Here is a 19,261-nt window from a genome sequence, read left to right on the forward strand (position 1 = left end):
GTAACCTTCAAACAACTCAGTAAATAACAATTAAAAGAAGGTTAACCCAAAAACAAAAAAGTAAAATATTCTTTACACCTTCTAAGTTTGAGATTGCACCTCCCACGGCTTTCAAATATTACAATTTTTAACATTGACAATAAAAAAATATAAAACATAATAATAATAATAATAACAACAACAACAACAACGTAAAGCAACCTAACAAACATCATATTTCATAATAAAAAAAAAAAAAAAAAAAAAAAGATAATTCATCATGCATCACATTATTAACTGAATATAAAAATAAAATAAAAAGTAACACAAAAAAATAATGAAATCTATAAATAAAAATCAAGGAGGAGAATATAGGTTATGGGAAAGATCCATATCTCATACCTTTAACACCTTACAAAGATGTAGATGATCGGTCCCTCGGTTAAAATCGACTATCATATCTTTGTGTATTAATCAACAACTTGAATAAAGGTGATTTTTTTTTTTAATATATTGGTGAACAAGCCTAAGGCTAATGAAAAGGTGGCTATGGGATCATAAAGACTTAATGCAATTGAGAAATCATGAGAAAAAGATTAGCTTTTCAACAATTAAATGTTAGAAAACCCAATCAAGTCCTCACCAAAAAAAAAAAAAAAAAAAAAAACCTATATATACACTCTTCCAAACTCAAAAAGTATTTAGAAGTGATTTTGGTAGAGCTTCACTATAGATAAAAAGTGGGATTCTTTGAATTGTGGAAAATGGGAGCACTTAAAGAGTTTAGGAGGCTCTAGGGTTTGTTGGGATGTTTCAGACAGTTAGTTGACTATATTGATTGACCAAAAATCCCACAAAAAGAAAAATGGGTGATTTTAGGTTATTGTCCAAAAAATGCGTAAGCCACAAATTGGGTGCGTATGCATTTGAATCTCGGCTTACGCATCTTCTTTAAAAATCCTGGAAATTGGATCTAAAATGGAGTTTGGGCTTAGGCTTTGTTTCTTTGGGTCGCATTTGGGACTTTTTAAGTAATTGGGCTCTACACACTACACTTGTCATTTTGGTAGCAATTTGATTTCTTGTCATTAGAATCAAGGACCTCAAGTATAGGCTAAAACAAAATTGGGTGTCTACAATTACGATCTAAGAATCTCACATCACTTAAGTACAAGCTTAACCATGTGTAAATAAGCTCTTGAGTACCTTTCCCTTACAAGTTGTTATTCAAGGGTGAGTTCATTCTATGGTTTTGTATCATTTGGTATCAGAGTCAATCATCACATCAAGTAATCAAATGTAGCCTATTTAGTATGGGATCAAAAAAGGTTGTTGTTTTGTGGTCAGGTCTTAGTGGGGATAATCTAGAGACTAGATTAAAATTTCTTACTAAGTCATTAAATAATTGATAAGTGAGTGGAATTGCTAAAATGATTAAAGGCTATCATTAGGTCAGCATTAATAGATAAGTTGTCTTAAACATCAACTACAGAGCATGGGAATATGTTAAGATCCAAGTGTCTCACATAGTTTAAGTGTAAACTTAATCACGTGTATATAAGCTTTTAGGCAGCCAATTTTCGAGAGTGAACTCTATTTATGGGTCTTTATAATATTTGGTCAGTGTGTTAACTAGCACTTCGACCATAGTTTTTTATTATTTATTTTTTATTTTTTATTAGTGCTCCAATTTTTATTCCAACTTTTATAAGAGATATAATCAAGAATTATGATGAATATGGACTTCTTCTCTGATTGGGTTAATCCTAATCATGATTGATTCCACTAAATTATCAAAACAATTATTGGGAATTAAGGCATTATTATGATAGTTGAGGGTAGAGAAATTTGAATCATGGATGTTATCGTTAGAAACATCAAGAAATGTCAATCAGTTAAGCTATAAGGCTCTTGATGACTTTTTATTAGTTCTTTTAAGAACCAATCAAAATTAACTTTATTTAAACCCCATGTAGGCATGCTCATGTTGGAATTGTTTTTAAATAAATACAAATTGTTTTGCATAATTTAATCGATAACCTTAATTTTAACTCAAAAAGGAGCATTTTGCCATTGAAGTCCATAATGACCCACTATGATATAGATTTCAACTACTGATCAATTATGGAATTTAATATCATTTATATGAAATTACAATTTTCTTTTCGAACTTAGTTTTTCTCACAAATAGAATTTTTTATAATTGTGAAATGGGGTGTTTACACAAAGGAAATTGGAGAATAAATACAAAAGGAGAAGGAACCTCATATTTTATTTGCATAGTCCATAGGGTGGAATGTTGAGATGCTCCATCAGTTGTTTGACGAAGAATCAATCAAAGAAATCTTAAGGATTCCATTATGGAAAGTTGACTAACCAGATAGTGTTGGGAAATTGCCTCAAATTCCAATTGTGACTTGGAAAGTCAATAAGGTTTCCTAGTTGAAGAATGAAAAATTAATTTGAGTTTCCTTATTGTAGAAGGAAAGACTATTTCTTGGTATGGAAAGAAGTCTATTCTTTGTTAAAAAGGTAATGTATTCTTAGTCTAAGAGGGAATAGTAAAAGAGTCTTATAAATAGACAATATTACAAAGAATTTGATGGCTTTTGCTTTGGCTTTGGCCCGAGGGTCCTTCCTATGGGAAGAGGGAAAATAGAGCGTGAAACCAAGAGAGAAAAAAAAAAAAGGAATTTTCGCTTGGGAGGATCACAAGAGGAAGGAGAGACGAAGGTACTGCCACCTTCAAGAAGACACAAAGAGAGCATGTGCAAGAGCAAAGAAAGAAGAAGCCACACAAGAAAGAAAAAGAAGAGAGAGCAGCCAAGAGGGAGCCACTTAGAGAAAAAGAAGACAGTCAAGAGGGAGATGTGCGTGGAGAAGAAAATAAAAAGGAGAGAGCAAAGTGTTGCCACCTTTGAAAGAGATCATTAGTGTGTGTGTGTGTGAAAGCAAAGAAAAATAAGAGAGATTTTTCTTTAGCCATGAGACATATACAAGAATTATTGTAATTGATTTGATAATAGTTAAATTATTCGGAGTTTGTCCTGTAGTTTTTTCCCTTCAATGAGAAAGAGTTTCCCACGTAAATATTTGTGTTTTGTGTGTGATTGTTATTTTTGATTGCTAATATTGTTGATAATATTATTTGGGACCCAATAGATAGATGGGCTTGGGTGGAGTTGGTGAATGGGTTCTTTTCAGTGAAGTCTGCATATAAACTTATTCAATGAAATATATTACCCACAAAAAAATAAATATGATTGTTTTGTTGAGTTAATGAATGTTTAGTCCTCTGTTATTTTGTTGTCTTAGTTATCCAGTGTGTGTATGTATGTGTTTAAGAATGAATAAATGGTAATCTGGACAGTTTTAAATTTACTTATTTGTTTTCTCTGTAAAGTGTAAAGTTTCCCTAAGTGTCTTTGTGATATACTACTGTACATGTTTCTTTTGAAATGTCATCAAAAAAATATGCTTCCAACTTTGGTTCTAATTTGAACAAAGAGTTTAATAAGTTTTTTTTTTCTCTTTTTATTTTTGAAGAGAGAAACTGGATTGGTATTATATTAAGAAGTTTCCTTAATTAGATAATATGGTAGATAGAACTTTGAATGAAGGAGTTATAACTTTGAATGAAAGGCAACTCCAATTCGTCAATACATCAGTGGGAGAGATGGTGAGCGTGACATTGTGAGTATCATTTTGTCTTCCACATGTATTTATTGATCATTTTGATTGAAATTATTTATCTGACATTTTGGCTATTGTAGATTTGATTCCACATATGAGCCAGGCGTAGTAGAATTGGAGGTTGTACCATATACATTAGTTAAGAATGTGAAGGTATTTTATTTATTTTTTAAAATTTTATATTTAATATCAAATATATGTTTCCATATATAGTGCTACTGCTGACAAGGTTTTATAATTTTTAGTTTGGTCTCCCTAAGTTGCAACTCGGATTGCGTGAGAGGTTTCTTAGACAAGTATGTGTTTCTTCTTTATTGCCTAAAATGTTGCATATGGGATGCTATTGTGACATTTATATCACGTTTGCTATTTGTTTCTTCATTCTTTAGAATGTTAGTAGTTTGGTTTAAATTATCATTTAGTGTTTTATACTAGTATTCTTGGTGACAATGTTCCATTATTCTTTTTCTATTCTTATAGATTTCTATAAAAGAAAAAGTTGAGTTTGCCTAGAGATTTTATGTTCCACCATTTGTTTGTTGTTGTTTAATTATTTAATCTAATAGGATTAGGTAATTTAACAAGTATATGATGTGGTAATTTAACAAGTATAGGGAGCTAGTAATTGTTAATTTAGATGTGGTAATTTAACAAGTATAGGGAGTTAGTAATCGTTAATTTAGCAAGTGTTGGGAGCAATAGCATGTATGAGAAGTTAGCACTGTGCATATAATGATGGAAATGAATGTGGTAAGTAGAGTGATGAAAATGAATGTGGTAATTTAACAAGTATAGGGATAGAAATGAATGTAGTAGTTTAACAAGTGTAGGGAGTGAGAGCATGCATTGTACACTCTACACTTTGCATCTCGTACTTTTTGAATGCATTTTTGCACTCTAAAGTATGACTCATGTTATAGGGTGCAAAGTGTAATCAGAAGTATAGTTTAGGATGGTAAAATATAATTTATCTTTTGTCTTTAAAGGATTAAGAAGATGGACAATTAAATCTTTTCACATGGTGCAATATTTTTCCATCCAATCTAATTGCAAACTTGATGTCGAGATGCAAAGTGTAACAAGGATCACAGTTGATGGTGCAAAACGTGTATTCAAAAAGTTTAGGGTGCAAAATATAATCATAACATATTAACATGTACGTACCAAGTTAAATTAAATTAACTCACAAAATTAGAAACATATTACAAATAACATCTAAATGTGTGTGTATATATTGATTTGTACATATGTAGATTGATTAATTTACCAAGAATTGTAACAAAATATTCACAAAATAACAAGAATAGCAAGAAATAAACACTAGTGGATGAGGAAGGTGTTTTATGCCTTAATTCAAAATCTGACAAGAAAGACAATAGTTAATTATTATGATATAATTTGATTAAATGTCCTTATATAATAATTTACTAGGATGTATGCTATGATTTGAGAAGCTTGTTCAATTGCTTGTAAGGGTTAGGCTATGGGTTGCATGAGGAAGGTGGACTCTTGAGCTAGGCGGTAGGAGGACAAGGGGGCCATGGCCCCCTTGACTTTTCATAAATTCCTCATCTCTTTTATTTTTGGTAAAAATATATAAATTAATGCATACATTTAAATAATGCCCCCTAGATTTGACTAATACATCATTTTTGTTTTTTAAAATTATTCTTATACCAAACATAACTCATTAATTCAAAGTGTATTTAGTGCATTTCCTATTAAAAAAAAGTTTATAAATTATTAATGCACTATTTTTCCTCTAATTTCTCTTATACCATAATAGCTCTGCTCATTGAACCAAATAATATTTAGAAGACATCCTAGAAATATATGTAAGTACATCTTTTTAATAAAATAAAATCCTTCAATATTTATTTTTTTATGTTTTCAGAAGATTAGAAATATGGACATAGGAGTTTGATTACTAGTTATATTACTAGTTTCCTATGCTTAGCTTTTTAATGTTGAAAAACCTCTAGATTATTTAGTAACTGATTCTGGCGTGTAAGTCAATTGCACATAGGAGTTTGATTAATAGTGAGAATTGTTGTATAACTAATCTAAGGGTACGTTTGGTACACTGAATATGGATTACAACATGAATGGTAATCTTTATTACTAGGAATAAAATATGTTGTAATGGAATAACTAAACCTATTCATTAGTTTGGTTGTGAGTTGTAATATTAGAATAAAACCTATGATTTATTTTAGGAAATATCTCATTCATACAATTATATTTCCTAGAAAATAATATATTTAAATTGTAGAGAGAAGAGTTATTTTTTAATGATTTTTTATTTCCATAATTGTTAGGTAGATATGGAAAGTTTATTTATTTGAAAATATATTAGTGTTGGAAATTATTACATCTACTAAGGAATAACTATTACAACCCTTTTAGAGAGGAATAGTTATTCTTCATTTTAAAGAATAGCTATTCATAAGGAATAACTATTCTCTGTAATAAAAACATAACCAAACTATTGAATAGCTAAACCATAGGAATAACTATTACATTACAGTGCCTATTACAGTCTACCAAACGTGCCCTAAGTGAATCCCCGACATCATAGAGTTAATATATGTGTGTTTCATCTTTATTTATTTTTATTTGCACTTTTTCTTAATGGAAGATTTTGATCTATCAACAATCCTCTTTTCAGCTTCATCATCATCATTGATAAGGGAATTTTTTACTAAGGCCCATGCAAGGGAACTGACGGCGCCTACGGGTCCGTCAATCACACAGGAGTAGACGGAAGGCCTAGGACGCCGACATAAAAAGTGACGAAGCCACACTAAAACCTAATGGGTAGAGTGTCTGACGGACAAATGGAAGGCTGACAAGATGGATAAAAGCCGACGGGTCCAACTTGGCCTTACTTGGTCCTCACAAAAGTTCATATAAGGAAACATCTTGCATATCGCACAAAGTGGACCCGCTACATGTTCATATCTCTCTCATATGGAAAGACACTCTACGATCTCAGAAACCCTAGTATCAGATCTTCTCCATAAGGAAAAATCCCCTCTTTTAAGGGATCTTGGTTCACTACCAACCGCTATATAAGCACCAGACCTCCACTTTTTTCAAGTACGCAGAAAATCCCTAACTCTCTCACTATAAAGTTCTTAGAGATTTCTCATTCACAAACTTGACTTTCGGAGGGTCCTTGACTGGTACCACACCGGTGCCTTCTATTTGGTCCATTTGTTTTTATTCCACAGGTACCCATTGGAGTGGTTTGGAGCCTACAACTCACTGACGATTTCATCACATCATCAATCATTATCGTTATTACCATCAAGTCTAATACTACAACTACAAATGTCTAATATTACTTCACATGGCCTAAGATTAAAAAATGTGGCTTACATGAAGAAAGAACAAGTGGAGAAAATAATGATGAAGATTGGTGGTACTAGTAAAGGAAGTTCATCAAGCAATTTTTCCATGGAAACCCCAGCTCTGTCATGTTATGGTGAATGACAAACTAGTAGTAGAAGTTTGATATCCTTTATTATATATTGATTATTATATGCCATTTGTTTTTGTTTTTATAAATCATTATTGTGCTTTCTAATTGATATTATCCACTATAAATCCATGTTGTTTGGTATCATTTTCTTTGATCTCTATATTTCAAACCCCCCTAGTCACCCAGCTGAATGAAAAAACAAGAAATATAGGATTTGTACTTTTTACCACAAGTGTGTTGATTATTACAAATCATTTTCTCTATTTGATTAAAGAAGAATGAATATGTTCACATTTGAAAACACACGGTTTATGCGTAGTTTGATGAATGTAAACAAAGCTTTGACTGCTATGCCTACTTTTGAATTGATTACACTTGGAATCCCACTAGTTCCCTAGCATTTTTCAGTCTTTCGTTGAAGTAACATGATAGTAGCATTGGAATAAAAAAAAAAAAAAAAAAGATTGTTAATTATCTTTAATAGAGACTCTATATGCTAATTTTATATTCCAATAAAAGGTTTGTGAACATCCCATCATAATGTTGTCAATACAATATAAAGTTCACTAGCGGATATGAGCAATACTTGTACTCAACCTTCCTTTTTGACTTTATAACTTGTTGAGATGGAACAAGTGAGGAGAGACTTTATAATCCATGTATAAGAACTCCACTCCGTACATAGAGAAATTTTCTCTCTCTTTATCCTACTTATTCAGTGGTTGCATGTTATATTGATGTATAAACGAGCCTTAGATAAAACACATTTAATCAATTATTTCCTACTTTTCTCTGTTATGTTTTTGGCTATAATAAATGAAATAAATAATGGAGATGAACAAAAGTTTCAAATTGGCTTTTATAAATTTTAAACTTTAGTTAACAAAATTATAATCCTAGAATATAATTTGAAACACACTACAAAAAACGCAGCTAAATGTGGGCTATAGCCATGTTTACAAAAAAACACGGCTATAGGTTAATTCTATAGCCGCGTTCAAAAAATGCAACTATAGGTCCAATCGAATAATTTTTTTTTAAAAGAGGGACCTATAGTTGTGTTTTTTTTTTTTTTTTTTTTTTTTTAAATGCGGCTATAGCTAACATATAGCTGCGCTTTTAAAACGCGGCTATAGGTTAAGTCTATAACCGCGTACAAACAACAACTATAGGTCCAATGAATAATTTTTTTTTTTTTTAAGGGTGACCTATAGTTGCGTTTTAAAAAAACCTGGCTATTGGTTAAGTCTATAGCCACGTTCAAAAACCACAAATATAGGTCCAGTTGAATAATTTTTTTTTTTTATAGGGTGACCTATAGCTGCGTTTTTTAAAAACGTGGCTATAGGTGCGGCTATAACTAACATATAGCTACATTTTTAAAACGCAACTATATGTAACACCAAAAAAAAAAAAAATTCTTTATTTTTCGACGTACCCCCCATCTTTTTTTTTTCTTTTTTTTTTCTTCCTTCTTCACTCACTCTAGCGCAACTCCTTTTTTTTTTTTTTTTTTTTTTTTTTCATTCTAGCGTAACTCTTTTTTCTTTTTCTTTTTTTTTCTTTGGAGTTGTTGCTTCTTTTTTTCTTCTTTTTTTGCTCCTTTCTTCTGCAAATCACGCTAGGTTCTTCTTTCTTTATTTTTCCTTCCTCCTTCACTCCAGAACAACTCTTCTTCTTTTTTCTTTGTTTCTTTGTAGCTACTTCTTCTTCTTCTTCTTTTTTCTTTCTTTTTTTTTTTTTTCATCTCAAGCACACTGATTTGTTTATAGATCTAGTGTTTTTTTTTTTTTTTTTTTTTTTTGGTTTAGTTAGAAAATGGAGGAAATGCTAAAAATTTTGAATGAAGTGGACATTCTAGCAATATTTGTGTCTATGTCTTGATTTGGATTTGAGTTTTGAATTTAAATTCTTTGGATTTGTGCTATTGTGTTGTTGATATTGTGCTTATGTTTAAATGGGTTTGTGTTCTTGAGCTTGTTCTTTTGTGTTTCTGAGCTTGTGCTTTTGTGTTCCTTGAATGGATTTAGTGTTAGATTTGGGTTGGTTTTGTTGAATGAGAGGAGATTCATGGGTTTGTGTTCTTATATTTTGGAGCATGTTGTGTTTGTATTGTGAGTATGTTGTGTTTGATTTTGAATTTTCTGGGTGTGTTTGTATTGTAAGTATGTTGTGTTTGATTTTGAATTTTCTAGGTTTGTGTTTAGTTTTGAATTTTTGGGGAAAAAAAAACCAGTAAATTTTTTTTGTTTTAAAAAAACCTATAGCCGCGTTTCAAAAACGTAACTATAGGAGGCTTTAGCCGCGTTTCAAAAACGCAACTGTAGGAGGCTTTAGTCGCGTTTTTAAAACGTAGTCAAAAACTATACCTATAGCCGCGTTTTAAATGCAACCTAAAGCGGGTCTATAGCCACGTTTTTTACAAAATGCAACTATAAGTATTAGCCTATAGGGGGTGGGAAAACGCAATTATAGGGGGACCTGTAGCTGCATTTAAAAAAACGCGGCTATAGAACCCGCAGGGGGCTATTGTCATGCAGTAAAAGCTGTGTTTGTAAACGCGGTTATAGAAAACACGACTATAGCCTATAGTCACGTTTTAGGGTTTATAGCTGCGTTTTTGAAACGCGGCTAAAGCCTGTGTTTTTTGTAGTGACATGATATAAACGCTTTATTGTATGATTTTCCCAAAAAAATATAAACAAAACGAAGAGGTGCTTTCTAAAAGCTAGTGTGAGTTGTACAAGGACCAGGGAGATATTTGGAGAAGATATTAACGGTGACGAGATGATTGTTATTTGAAGCTTTTTTTTTTGTAGAACACATTGGGAATTCTCTTATTGCTCTTCCAATAAGTAAATAGGGGTTATTAAGGAATTTTTCAACCTGAACACTTGTCTGGTCCAACTCAACGCAAAGGGTCTCAAACGGTTTTGATTGGTGAATCAAATGTATCTTGAGTTTATAAAGCTAAAAAATTGATATTGACAAGTGAGGGTTGAGTGTGAAATGTTTCATTCGAAAATCTGACTTGTCCAAAAATTTAAACAAATAAAGTAGCCTAATTTGCATGTGTTACAAACTTTCAAACCGTAAAACGTTCATTGTAAATAGGGTTGATAATTCATGTTGGCATGTCATATTGAGTTAGTTGTATTCAACTATATGGTTTGACAAAAATATGACCTATTTAACAGTCGTATCAAAATCTCTCAATCCAAATATGACAAGTTTATTGAGTGAGTTTGCACTGCATGACATGACCCACTTAACATGGTTAATAATTCGGTCGTGTTGGGTTAATATAGATACAATTCACATCAACCCGCTTAATAAAACAAGTTTTAGTTGGTTGACAAACACAACCCATTTTCAAGCTTATGTATATACTTACATCAAGTCTCATACTCACAAGTCACAAGTATGTTCATAAATATATTTTCATATTTGAATTCAACTTATTTAATAAATTTTTTGAGAAAGGTTTATTTAATATAATCAAGTCTAATTTTAAGTAAATGAACATAAATAAACTTTTTATGAACTCGGGCTCAAGCTGTTTGTTTACAGTCCGAAGCAATGAAATGATACAGTAACAGGGATGGACCCAAGGGGGCCCGGGCCCCCACTGGCCCAATTTTATTTTTTTGTTAGGTAATTTTAGAATTTTAGGGTTGGGCCCCTCTTTTCTAAAACCTTGGCCCACCTAACAGCCCAGATAGCCTAGCCAGCCCAACTAAAAAAAAATTAAAAGCCCAATTCAAACCCACGGTTACAACTTAGAGTAATTCAGGGAAAAAAAAAAAAAGAGAGAGAGGATTCGGGAAGAGAGAGAGAGAGAGAGAGTTAGGAAAAAAGTAGTTTAGTGAGGTAATAGTGTTTGGGGTAGTGGGTGAGTGACAGTCTGATAGAGACAAAGAAAAAAAAAATACATAATATAATAAAAATGTCAAAGAAATTTTACAAAACCAAATAAAATTGAGATTTGTGCTTACTCTTGTGCTTTCAACTAGTAGTGAACATTGTCAACTATGAAAGTTGTCAAAACTTACCTTTGTAACAAAATGAAAAAAATGATTTTTTGACGAAATGTAATACTGTATTGATGTTTATTTGATGTTCCCCGTGTTCAGAATTTTGAATGGTTTTCTTATTGGGTATGTAAGGGTAAAAGAAAATTTATTACTAAGTAATAGGAAAATGGTACAAAATTATGAATGGTTTTCTTAAGCAATTGTTGTCTTTGAAGACGTGGGGGCTAGTTGGTTTTTTTGAACAGTGACCTTGATAGACACGAGTAAGGACTGAAACTGAAACCAAGCTAACAACTAGCACTCCATTGACTGGACATGAGAGATTGACAAACAAGCTAAATGCCAGCCTGAGCACCAATGTGGTGCAAATGGACTCTGGGATAGCTTTGTACTTTGTATTAATTGACTGCAGGACTGAGTAGAGAAGAAAAAGCCAAAAAAAAAAAAAAAAAAAAGCATGTAGGAATTCAAGTTTAGGAATGAGAGTTGGGTAGCCTTATTTAAATGAAATATTTTCTAGTGTCGCATAAAAAATCTCAATTTATGACATAATTATTGTATGTAAATTATAATATCACATCAAAAGTCTTAATTTTTGCCACAATTATTAGATGGAATAGACTGTTGTTATTTGTATGTCACTCTTTTCTCGTAGAATCATCATTTTTTTCCTCCACTCACGTGAATAATTTAGTCTCAAAACTCTGTCAGACTATAACTATTCAATTTAAATAACATTTTTACACCCACAAATTTTTTTTTTTTTTTTTTTTTCACCCATTAGTGTCACTCTCAATTCTCAAGTCTCAACAGAACCACCCTTTTGCAACAAAAAAACACTGATTCAAGTAGCAATGTTGAATCAAACCAGTCTTCAGGATCTCTCACCATCTCTTTTCTCTCTTGTTCTCATCAGCCGAAACAACACTTCTCTCTCTTTTCCTTTCACTCTCAGGTGAGTCCTCCTCTTATTTTATTTCTTTGCCTGTTATGTTGAGTTGATATATAACATAAATCGCAGATTTGTGTAGTTAATGGTTTTGAGGTTCTTTTTGTTTTTGTTATTTCTCAACTTGGTTAGATCCTTAAGCTATGTGGCCAAGAAAGAAGATAAATCGCAGGCGAAGAAAGAAAATGAGTCAAAGAGAGCTCATAGGTGCCGATTTACGCACAATCTGATCATATGTTGGAATTGGGGGACTAGGAAATAAGGTAAAAGAATATGAATTTTTGTGTTATTATGTATTTCATATTGATTTTTTTTTTGGAATGGTTTATTTATTTATTTTGGCATTTGAGTGGTTTGTTTTTATCTATATTTGAAATTATTATATCTTATCCATTTTGAATAGAAAGGAATAATTTTATGAAAATATTTTCATTTTTTTTAATTGTATTAAGCTTGAGGTCTTATTTATAGTGAAGAAAAAATAAACTATTTATAGAAAAAACAAAGCTATCACTTTTTTGTTGGGTTGGGAATGGACCTGGATTCTTCATCAAAATGGTGGGAAAAAAAAAAAAATCAATGGTAACCACCAAACGAGGCAGTAGCAGAAGGTGTGTCCAAGGGGGAACCTAGCCGAAAGGGCCAATTTGCTGCCTTTCTATTTGTTAAAGAAAACTATGGATATACTTTGTAGTCTTTTTTTTTTTTTTTTTTTGAGGAAGAAGCTTATTAATATTATTAATCATTATTGGCTAAATCAGCCAGTACAAAATGGTAAATGTCTGGTGGTACATCTTCCATCCAGACCGTTAAATTTGATTCCTTAATAGCCCTTCGTGCCAATGCATGAGCGACATTATTCCCTTGACGGCGTGTTTGAGAGAACTTTACAGATTGAAAGGCTCCTGCCAAGTATTTGACATCTTGCAGAATGTGTCCATGCAGAGCTAGAGATGGACTTTGGTCTTGAAGTTCTTTGCAGATAACCTCCGAGTCACCTTCTAGAATAACTCTGGTGAGACCAAGTTCAAGTGCAAATTCCATGGCACGCCTCGCTGCTAAGGCTTCGACTTGTGCCACTGTTGTTGGGAGTGGCGCAAGCTGTGTCATTGAAGCCAACACCTCGCCTTTTTCATTTCTGATAACAGCGCCGAGACCAGCTTTCCTTTGCTGAGTGAAGACCGCTCCGTCGTAGTTGATCTTGTACCACCCTTGGTCTGGTGGCTTCCATCGAACATGTTTCCTGTGTTGAGGCGTCCCCAATTGGTGATGTATGAGCTGGAATTCGTTCTTCCTTTCCTGAGATAAAACATGAATCTGATCAAGGGGGCAAGCTTGTAGTTTGAGTCGCACTTGGTTCCGTCTGTTCCACACGGCCCAGCTGGTAAACGCCAGCAACTCCACGTCCATCCTCTCCTCAAAAGCTCGCTTGAAGACATCCTTCACGCTACTGCCTGGCCTTTCCGAAAGCCATTGCCATTGGGGGACTGAATTCCACATTACCTGCACATCAGAACAAAAGAAAATTGCATGTGAGCATGTTTCCTCCCCTGTTTTGCAGGTCTCACACAGCCCCTCTGTGGTGATCCGTCTTCGACGAAGATTGTCTTTCACCGGCAAAGCTTCCCTACTAGCTCTCCACACGAAGTTTTTAACCTTGCTCGGCACTTCCAAACTCCACAAATTCTTCCAAAAAGCCGCATCCTGGTTTGAAAATTGAGGTTGGGCAGAATTATCGACAAGGAACCGATAGCCCGATTTCACCGAATAAGTGCCAGAGGGTGTAAAAGGCCACACTAGTACATCTTTTTGGCTAGTGGAACTCAGTGGGATGCCTTTGATAGTCTCGGCTTCCTGTGCACTGAACACATGCTCAATTACCTCTGTCCTCCAACTTCTAGTCACTGGATTGATTAACACCTCCACACTTGAATTCTCTTGGCCAAATAGAACCGGTGTTGTGATTTTAGCTGAAGAAGGTGAAGGCAGCCAATTGTCTCCCCAAATCTTTATCATCTTCCCATCGCCCACTCTCCAAGCAGCCCCTTTTTGGATGACATCTCTACCTTTGAGAATACTTTTCCATGCGTAAGAGGCCGAAGAAGACTCCTTGGCTTCTAGAATGGAACATCTTGGAAAAAAACGAGCCTTGAACACTCGGAAAAAAAGAGAATTGTCATCATGAAGGAGTCTCCAAGCTAATTTAGCAAGCAGGGTACAATTCATCCACCTGTAAGTTTCTCTAAACAACTCACTCTTCCATTTCACCAGCTACGCCTAAACAAAACTCATCGCACACCCTACACCACTAACTTACCAAGGTCAGGCAATAGCTTGTAATCTATTACATCGAAGTGAAATAAAAGAGAGTAAAATACTAAAGTCTCAACATCCATCTTTATTTATCATGATGAATTAGGTCCGATACAATCATTTATCATTAACATAGCATTCTGCACCATGCAAGTTATAAAAGGTCCTGAGTTATTAAACATGTGGCATGGTAATACTAAGGTGAACGTGAGAAATCTTTTCTCGGAAGCAATAAGTGAATACAAGAAGTATGGTAAAGACTATAAATTTGAGAGAGATTTACTTTACATTTTGTTAGAACATGTATTAACTACTCTTTATTTTCCTCCTTTTTTAAGGTGATAGTATGTAGTCCACTCCATGTAATTGTCTTTGATGAATTAGATTCAATAGCAAAGGTAAAAGAATCAAATTTTAACTATTCATTTGTTAATTATCATATTTTGATTCAATATTGGGTATAATTTTTTTTGTGTAGAGAATAGGTAGCTCCACTGATTCAGACTAAATGGATCGAGTTGTGAATCAGTTGTTAACAATGGTTAGTGAAAAATCCTCATTTAATTTATAAATATGACATATGAAATTCGTTAGAATAATTGAAATTTTTTGAGGTTTTTCTTATTTTTCTTTTCTATCCCTCTTGTTTAATATCGAACTAATAAGTTGTTTATTTTAGATTGATGGTTTTCACAATATGAGCAACATCTTCATTGTTGGAACAACCAACAAATTGGACCTTATACATCCTGCTCTTCTGTGGTAATATTCTCTCCCTCCCTTTCTTTCTCTCTCTTTGATGCTCCCACGCATGTACTCATCCTTATAGTGTTCAATTCATAAACCGGGCAGATTATAGCTTCTTCTTGAGATAGGTGCTTTTGATGAAGCAGGACGTGTTCAGATTTTAAAAATTCACAATAAAGAATTATTAGATAACTCTTACTTAAGTTGGATGTGAGCCTCGAAGACATAGGTAACTTGCCTTTTTTTTTTTTTTTTTTTACTTTAATAATATTGATAAATGGAACCATAATCTCATGTCACTGGTTTGTATTACATGTTTTTTTGTTAATAATATAAACTTTTGTGGGTTTGGTATTCAAATCCAATTTGCCTTTTGAAACTAATTGTTCATCTACGTTTTCTTTTATTTATTGGGATTCAAGATGTTAGCTAAAATTTCTGATTTGTTCTTGTGATGTTTCTCTCTTTGTTGGTTGTGTTCTATTTGCACAAGAACAGCTACTTTGACTCCAAGTTGGACTGGAGTAGATCTCGAAAGTCTCACAAGATTGGCGCTGTCAAATGCTTTAACTCGGGTCATGGGAGGCACACTTAGAAAATTTTGCAAGCATGGAAGGTATATATATATATATAATTAAAAAAAAAGAAAAAAGAAAAAGAAAAGTGATCCAATAGTGATTTAATCAAAATTCACATTTAATAAAAAGATATTGAGTGAAGTTTTAGCCTTGTTACTATTCTGTAACATAATATTTGTAAAAAGTATATTTATTAAACTTGGAATTTATTTATTATTATTATTATTATTTTTTATGAATAACAAACATTTACAGAACACAGAAGGACACAACACGAGTACACTAGACATCTAGCCTCCTCCAAGATGACACAGGCAAAACTTGGGAGAATTACACAATTCAAAAACAGGCAAATGCATCATGCTTGAGACTTGAAAGACCATTTAGCTAGATTATGAACAGTGTTGTTGACTTCTCAATGGACCCAACAAAATGATACCTCACCTAAGAAGCTATAGACATTCTTAATAGTCTCAAAAAAATAATGTTTAAAAAAAATTATAATACTATATATAATAAATTCTATTTAATATATATTTATTGAACCTTAGTATATTACTCAGTTCACCACTGTTTTAATCCTTAATTTACCTTTATTTTCCTTTTAAAAAAATTACATCTTTCGAATACAAATTCTCTATCTTATTTTTTATGCTCCATTTTATACTCTACTAATCACTAACTTGTTATATACATTCTTTATAAAATTACTAAAAGTTTGAAAGGGAAAAAAATCTGGCACGTTATATACCATAAAGAGGGGCATAAAAAGTGGAACAAAGAAATTAATTCATTTTTGACTAAAATCGGTAGAATAATTTGTACTAATAAGAAAATTATACAACCAAATAACCTGGGACAAAGAATTTCTATTCTACACCTTTCTTTACTCTTGTTTCTAGACACATCATTCAAACATGTTATAATAAAGGGTCTACTTTTGATTGAGACTATGGCAAAGATGTGAAATAACACATCATTTAATCACTTGTAATTTGTTGTGAAAATGTTGTAAACATAACATCTCTCATAAAGAGAAATGATATGTCCACAACATTTTCACAACAAATTCTAAGTGTCAGGTTGTTACTGGTTATTGTTGGGGCAAAAAAGTAATCTTAATGTTAGTTTCAAATTTGAATCAATAACAACTAACCATTTGTGATTTGTTATGAAAATGTTGTAAAAATATTATAGACATAGCATCTCTCTAAAATAAAAGCACTTCCCGGGAAAAATGTTTTTCACTTTCGTTTGTATTTCTTCATTTTCCACATCACCCAAAACGCATAAATAGAACCTCCATCCCCCACCCCCCATTGTTAGTCACCCAACCACCACCCTCCACTAATGTCTTCGGTCTTTGGTTGCCAACTATAGCCACCGATGGTCACCAATCACAATTTTATTGATCTAAAATTCTCATTATTTTTTTATTATATATATGTTTGGAAGATGAAAAAATGTGAGAAAGTAATAGAAAATATATTTTTCATAACATTTTTAATAATGCAACCAAACACTTGAAAATGTTTTATGGTCGGAAAATATTTTCCTTTGAATCAATCATAGCCTAATGTTGCAAGTATTAGAAATAATGTTTATCACTTTTTCAGCATCCAATTTCACAATGAGTTTTTCAATTCGGAATTCCTACACTTTGCCTATATATATATATATATATATATATAAAGCAAACTCTAATTTTTTTTCCCATTCATGTTCACGTTTCCTAGCAGCAGTTAGTGGAGTCATAAACTTCTTCTATCGGGGGCCCTACAAACTTTTTTTTTTTTTGCTTTAATGTTTGTTGAAAATATAAAGTTACTTATATAAATATAATCATAATAAATACCTATTAAGAATAATCATAATTATAAAATTTCACATTTAGAGAAAAAAAAAAGAAAAAAAAAATCATATTTTACATATATTATTGATTAGTAATATATAAAAAATGAAAGGTTTTGACTCCTTCTTATATTGCCAGATAAACTTATAAAAACCTATATCTTTCTAGATCTTCATTATATATATCTCCTAATCAAACCTATATCTTTCTCTACAAACTCTCTATTTTTTTTTTTTTATATATATATTAATACTCAGCAATTACATTTGTTCGTGTTTCATATATAAATATTTTTATATTAAACTTACATATGCATTGCATATGTTAAAATTTAATAATAATATAAATTGACAGTTATTAACTTTTTCTAATATTGTTTCTAGGTAACCGGTCGAAAGCCCGTGATTTTTCACATAATTACTCTAATATATATTTTTAATTTGATATATAGAGTTAATAATAGTTCTAAAATAAACTGTATTAGTTTTTTTTTTTTTTTTTGAGAATCTGACTTCAAATTTTATAAACTAAAATCAGCCAAAATCGGCTAAAAGAACATCAGCAACTTGTGGTGGAACATCCTCCATCCACACAGAAACACCATCAATAGTTTTGCGTGTTTTGCTAAAAAATGAGCAACTGAGTTTCCTGACCTACGAATGTGAAAAAAAGAAACGTAATTACAAGAAACTAAATAATGCTTAACTGAAGATATTAAGTGACCAAAAGAAGATAGAGACTCCTCGTTACTCCTTAAAGCTGAAATAACCACCTCAGAGTCTCCCTCGACAATAAAAGAGGGTAGATTGAGGTCCATAGCAAAGGTAATAGCTCGGACTGCTGCAAGAGCTTCAACTTCGTCGGAGGATGATGGGAGCTTGATCTTCTCTGCTAATGATGCAAGCACCTGGCCATGTGAATCCCGGACCACCACTCCTAACCCAGCTTCCTCTGTTTCTTTGAAGACTGCACCATCGAAATTAATCTTCAGGAGCGACGGAGGGGGAGGTTCCCACTTTGGCCAAGACTGTGGAGGAGCTGAAACCAGTACTGAAGCAGCTGGCTGCACTTCGTTGAAATCCTGAAGCATCTGCTCTGCTGCTGGTATGATCTGGGCTAACGGGAATGGCTTATTACTGGTTCGAAGTTGGTTCCGGCGAAACTAGATCGTCCACGTGATCGTCGCAAATAGTTCTGGTTTTTTGTCATTCTCCAGCACGAACCTTGCAAGCTCAAAAAAATTTGAAAACTTCTTGGACCTGCAAAATAGCCACATAATGTTAGTTTCCCAAATTGCTGCAAGCTCAGAACAGTCCCACAGAGCATGGTAACCGTCCTCAGCTTCCCGTTTACAATGGCAGCACACGTCTTCCTCAAGGACTCTTCTTCGGACCAGATTTTTCTTGACTGGCAGAGCTTCCTTGCAAGCCTTCCACATAAAATTTTTGACTTTGTTTGGTACTGAAAGCTTCCATATCCGACTCCAAATACTTGGGACCACATCTTGTGAGGATTGATGCGGCAATGGGCCAGCTTTGTCTTTGACGAGAAACCTGTAACCAGACTTCACAGAGTAGACACCGTTGGGAACATGAGGCCAAATGAGCTTATCTTCAACTTTGGTTGGGCTGA

General features: G+C 32.9%; 1 protein-coding gene across 2 annotated transcripts in view; it reads left to right on the top strand.

Moving 5' to 3' along the window:
* Window positions 1-15,828, top strand: part of LOC126717557 (uncharacterized) — a 185,028-nt gene extending 169,200 nt beyond the window's left edge. Inside the window, exons 8-10 of one of the 2 annotated variants that reach the window (XM_050419365.1) lie at window positions 15,132-15,214; window positions 15,328-15,428; window positions 15,698-15,828. In XM_050419365.1, coding sequence (XP_050275322.1) covers window positions 15,132-15,214; window positions 15,328-15,337 — 93 coding nt within the window. In that variant the 3' untranslated portion in view covers window positions 15,338-15,428; window positions 15,698-15,828. The remainder of the gene's footprint in view (window positions 1-15,131; window positions 15,215-15,327; window positions 15,429-15,697) is intronic. The other variant, XR_007652648.1, reaches the window with a different exon arrangement.
* The last annotated feature ends 3,433 nt before the right edge of the window (window positions 15,829-19,261 follow it).

Source organism: Quercus robur, chromosome 3 (genome assembly GCF_932294415.1).
Source record: "Quercus robur chromosome 3, dhQueRobu3.1, whole genome shotgun sequence".
Lineage (NCBI taxonomy): Eukaryota > Viridiplantae > Streptophyta > Magnoliopsida > Fagales > Fagaceae > Quercus > Quercus robur.